Source organism: Chiloscyllium plagiosum, chromosome 36 (genome assembly GCF_004010195.1).
Source record: "Chiloscyllium plagiosum isolate BGI_BamShark_2017 chromosome 36, ASM401019v2, whole genome shotgun sequence".
Taxonomy (NCBI): Eukaryota; Metazoa; Chordata; class Chondrichthyes; order Orectolobiformes; family Hemiscylliidae; genus Chiloscyllium; species Chiloscyllium plagiosum.
The window spans coordinates 32624460-32630230 of NC_057745.1; the positions used below are offsets into that span (position 1 = coordinate 32624460).

The 5771-nt window shown below is 41.9% G+C and overlaps 1 protein-coding gene across 5 annotated transcripts in view; it reads right to left on the bottom strand.

Annotated features, from left to right (window-relative positions):
* Positions 1 to 5771, bottom strand: part of arnt2 (aryl-hydrocarbon receptor nuclear translocator 2) — a 462386-nt gene that overhangs the window by 83968 nt on the left and 372647 nt on the right. For all 5 annotated transcript variants that reach the window (XM_043677623.1, XM_043677621.1, XM_043677622.1 and 2 more), the window contains one exon: positions 3771 to 3912. In XM_043677623.1, coding sequence (XP_043533558.1) covers positions 3771 to 3912 — 142 coding nt within the window. The remainder of the gene's footprint in view (positions 1 to 3770; positions 3913 to 5771) is intronic.

Sequence of the window (5771 nt, forward strand, 5' to 3'; positions counted from 1 at the left end):
TGGGAGGAGGTGTAGTCTAGGTAGCTGTGGGAGTCGGTCGGTTTATAGTAAATGTCCGTGTTGATTCAGTCGCCCGAGATAGAAATGGAGAGATCTAGGAAGGGGAGGGAGGAGTCTGAGATGGTCCAGGTAAATTTGAGGTCGGGGTGGAAGGTGTTGGTAAAGTGGGAGCACGAGGAGGTTGAACACTTTCCTCATTCCTGAGGAAGGGCTCATGCCTGAAACGTCAATTCTCCTGCTCCTTGGATGCTGCCTGACCTGCTGCGCTTTTCCAGCAACACATTTTCAGCTCTGATCTCCAGCATCTGCAGTCCTCACTTTCTCCTGCTCTGAGGATGATACCTGGGATAAGGCAGTCTCCGCCTTCTGAAGGAATGCAAAACACTAAGAAGAAGATTAATGTCCTTTTTCACTCCACTTGGGCAAGTTCCACCATCTTCTCTGATAGCTCACACTCGCTCTGCTAGTGTACCAATCTCCCATCAAGGCTCGGCCTCTACCACTTTCACTAATGCCTTCCACATCTTTGTCACTTACCTATCCCAATCTCACAACACCAGTAACCCTGCATGCTCTGAGCTGTGCCAACAAATTTCACCTCCCTTCATGCTTCTCTTTCATTCCAGGAGGAAAAGAGCCCACAAAAGGGCAGAGAGACTCAAGATAGATGGCGGTCTGGCCAACATTCAGCTCCTCACCTCTTGTATAGAGAGCATACTTACTCATGGCCACCTTGAGTGGCTATCTGACTGACTGACTGTTTTCAAGCCATGGATTGGCATGAGAGCACGCCCTTGATTTATTCTGCTGGGAACCCGAGTGAAGGCTGAGTCTTGAGGCCTGACAGCCCATAGACTTGTGGTCAACCATGTCAATATTGTTTCCTTTGTGTCTATGCTGAACAGCAATGCAAAGCAAGAGTATTATGAGCCATGCGTTTCTGACTGAAAGTGGCAAAGTGCAGAACGTCAATGCAAGGCAGGTAGGTTCTGAGTGATTGAGCACTATGGCAGCAAGTGAAGAGTCTGGCGATACAACCTGGTTCAGTCCTTAAGCTGACTGTTGAGTGCAGAGTCTTTGTTGCTGCATTATAAAAAGTAGTTGCTGGTAAAGACCAAGGTGCAGAACTGAAGTTAAGAAGCATTCTCTAAATGATTATGGATGTGCCAGATGGTTCTTAAACAGACACATATTGGATGCTAATGTCCATGGACACTGGGTGCTTGTGGCCAGTAACCATAGAGTGTGCCTTGAGATGATGGCCCAATAATGAGACCATTTGGAGCAAGTAGCAAGCTGAATTTGCCAGGTACCCACTCTGGTTTCCAAGAGGTTACTTGTTTGGTGAGTTGAATATTAATAAGGTGAGTTGGACCATTGATCGTCTGAGTTCATTTAGTGCTTAATCGTTTCTTGGTTAGGGAACTGTGCCAGTTACAGGTTTAACTCAGAAATACACAGCATGGTGCTGCTCATGGTGACTCAAGAAAAATGCTGCTTTATCCCATGTAAGATACAATGCATTATACATATTAGCCATTATACATATGAGACTGAATAAATTTGCATTTATATTGAGTATTATTAATGTTATCATAGATTCATAGAATCCCTACAGTGCAGAGAGGCGCCATTTGGCCCATTGAGTCAGCACTGACCCTCTGAACAGCATCGCCCCCCTCAACCCACCTCCCACTTATCCCCATAATTCCACATTTACCCTGGCCAATCTACCTAACCTGCACATGTTTGGGATGAAACAGACAGACACAGGGAAAATGTGCAAATTTCACCCAGACAGCTGGAATTGAACACGGGTGTTGACCACTGAGCCACTGTTTTTTCTTCATTTTCGAGTGACTGTGATGGTAATGGTTGGCTACCTCTCTGCTGGACAGGGCTTTCGTTATTTTGAAGAGATTTATTAGGTCACCGCTCAGCCTTCCTTTTCCAAGAAATAAAAGACCCAAACTGTCAATCCTTTCTTTATGTGCATACCCACAGTTTTCTAGTATCACTCCTGTAAATCTTCTCAGCATGTCTCCAGTAATTCATATCCTTTTTTTTTAAAATTGGTGACCAGAAAACAACCAAAGTTCAAAAGAGGTTTAGCATAACATTCTCCAGATCCCTTCAGAAATAAAGCTTAGCTGCTTGATATTTTCCATGGCTTGGTAACCTGCGGTGCAACTCTAAGTGATTTTGTAATGGTGCTATGTGATGACTTTGTTTATTTACCCACTCAGAATGCTCTCCCTATTGTTTATCCCAGCATGTATTATCTCACATCTATTTGTATTGGGTTTCATTCATTTTATTGGTGTTTGGAAGTTCCTGAGGCTGTGAAGGATTTTAAATAAATGCAACTGTTACTTCATTGTCTTATCTATTCCTTTTAAGAGATGATGATGTTTTCTTCTTTTAATCATGTCCAAAGGGCTCAGACAATGTTCTTGGAATGGCAGAGTATTGCAGGTAGTAACAGGGGGGTGTGCCTGTCCTTTGCACCTCTAGAGGTATGGAGCACCCATTGTCAATATTAAATAAACCTGGCCTCGATCTGGGACTAGGTCACAGGCAGGTTAGTGAGTGGATGCTTTGTGCTTCCTTGCTGGATTGTCATTGATTTCTGTAAGTTATAGTCCATTATGTTAAAAGTTTATACAGAAGGGAAAGAAAAAGTGCACTTTGTTCAAATGTAGGCAACACAGAAACTAACACCAAGCTTCAATATCTTATTGCACAGGAATCTATACAGGAGAATTAAATATTCTGGCTGTTGCTCCATGCACCAAATTCAAACTCACTCCTCCTAACACTTCAATGGAAGGATGTTGCATTACTACAGCTGGTTGATTCATGTTCCTCAGGAAAGATAATCTGCTCCTGTTAATTCAATATGACTTTTATATTCTGATTAAGTGCTTGACTTTTGACGATGGCAGTAAAATGCAATCTTCCCAACAGTGCCCACACCTTCAGAACAAAATTTACATTCAAGACTGCAAAATGAACATCCATCTCCCATTACATGAATCAACAAGTGCGGAAAAATCTCAAGAAATGATACTTATCCATTGAAATTTTAAATCATGGTGACAGTGATTTCGTTTTGCAAACCTGGGCTGAAGTGCTATAACGATTTAAAACACAACATATATTAGATTTTAGATTAGATTAGATTACATTACATTACAGTGTGGAAACAGGCCCTTCGGCCCAACACGTCCACACCGACCCGCCGAAGCGAAACCCACCCATACCCCTACATTTACCCCTTACCTAACACTATGGGCAATTTAGCATGGCCAATTCACCTGACCCTGCACATCTTTGGACTGTGGGAGGAAACCGGAGCACCCGGAGGAAACCCACACAGACAAGAGGAAAACGTGCAAACTCCACACAGTCAGTCGCCTGAGGCGGGAATTGAACCCGGGTCTCTGGCGCTGTGAGGCAGCAGTGCTAACCACTGTGCCACCGTGCCGCCCACTGTGCCATTGTGCCGCCCACAGAAAGTATATCCGGCAGAAAGTCAGGGCATTTAGTTCCATTAACAGCATTATTGATGGTAGTGTTGGACCAGAATTCACTATAAGAAAGTAAACCCATAATTCACAATTTAAAAATAATCTACAAATTATGTGATAATAAACTAAACATAATCGAGCTTTCAGTATAAATCATTAACTGCACATGTAACCATATCCTAGTTTGTCATTCAGAAACCAACTATTTAAAACTTATCCATCAAAAATGTGATACAGCACCTGCCCCGGGAAAGGTGGTCGACTCCCAGTCCAGGATGTTGCAGAGACCTGATTCGCATTTGATTGGCGAGATATCTGGGCTAAAATCTGGCCTGCTGAGGATGTTTGCTGGATGATGTTTCCACCGGGTACCATTGACGTGCTGAATAGACAGGATCACAAATCTGTTACCAAACAACTAACCATATCCTCAAAATCATTCATTTATACAGTGTCTTTAATGCAATATAACAACCCAAGGCACTGCACAGGAGTGTTATCAGAAGAAATTTGAAATCATGGTCGAGAGTGTAGTGCTGGAAAAGCACAGCAGGTCAGCTAGCATCCGAGGAGCAGGAGAATCAATGTTTCAGGCATAAGCCCTTCATCAGAAAATTTGAAATCTATATTAGGAAATATTAAGCCAGTTGAGAAAAGCCTCAAGGCAGTAGGCATTAAAAAAGAGGAATGTAAGAGGTGGAGAGGTTCATGAAGGGAATTCAAACTTCTTGTGCTTAAGCCTTGTCAAGTGAAAGTAAAGATAAAGGTAAAAATTGAAGGAAGGAGAAAGTTGTCATCATCCTACTGTTTCCTTTGACAGGAATGATTGGGAGTGGTTTGGTGGTCCTCCTGCCTCAGGAGAGGGGAGTGGCTGAAAAGGAAAGTCCGTCATGATAACCTCTGCCAGTGCAGGAACTGAACCACTGCTGTTGGCATCACTCTGCATTGCAAACCAGCTATCTAGCCAACTGAGCTAACCAACCCTCTTGTCATTACTGGTGAAGAGTTAAATTAGGAATATACAAGAGGCTAGAAATGGAAGAGAACTGAGATCTTGGAAGGCTTTTAGGGATGGACCCGATTTGGGAGAATGATGCCTATAGAGGGATTGGAAAATAATTTTGAGAATTTTAAAATGGTAACCAGAAGGGAACTGATATAGTCATGAAGCGAGTCAGTATTGGGTAAGTGAGGCTTAGTGCAAGCCAGCACACAAGCAGCTTTGGAACTACTAATTTTGAATCAATATCTAACATCAATAAGGCCAGCTGAGAAATAATTACTCTTTTACATGTATTGTACTTAAAATATACAGGAGGTTGAAGGAAAATGATGTTTATAGGTGAATTTTGATGAAAATTTCAATAATGAATTTACGACCATAATTGACTTCCACATCATAGAAAAATAAAATTCAATCAATAAGAGGTCTCTTTATGTATGTTCCAAAATGAAAATGATCTGCAGACAGTCAAGGTTGCTGGTCAGCTACTGGATTTTTAAAAGTGTTTACAACTTATTCCAGAATCTTTTACTGGATCCACTGAAATAAGCAAATGCTTATCTTTCTTACACAACACATCATTCAGCACATGATGAGTCATAAACAGTGAAAAAAGGCTTCCTCAAAATATCTTAAAAATAAATTGTATTTTTAAGAACACACCTCATCCATGTGTTAACATTATCAGGGTGAGACCACAGGTTTCTAGTCGGAAAACACTCTTCAATCTTCACCCTCTGCTTCCTGCCATATTTTGCATCTAATTTGTTATATTGCCCTGGAACCCATAGGCTCTTAACTCCTTAACCAACCTGCCAATGCAAAACCTTCTCAAAAACTTTTCTCAAATCCATGTAGACTACACTAACATTTTTTTAATTTCAAAAATACACTTTACTCATAAAATATCTTCATATACTTGTATCAATACTACAGTAGTTCGATTCTGTACAGTCCTTACACATGGAGAACAAACAAACCCAAGACATTTTTTCCTTACACATGGGAATATTTACATATATTTGAGACATCAGGTGAGTCTGTTAACTGAACTTTGGTCGAAAGACAGCTGCCACCCTCACGCTGATTGATGATGTCACTTCCGCCCCCATCATGGCCACTCCCACAACCACTTCCACCCCTCACAATTCCTCATGCATCACACGTGACATCACTTCCACCCCTCACATCATCGCTGATGCCACATGCTCAGTGACTTCCGCCACCCCTACTGCCGT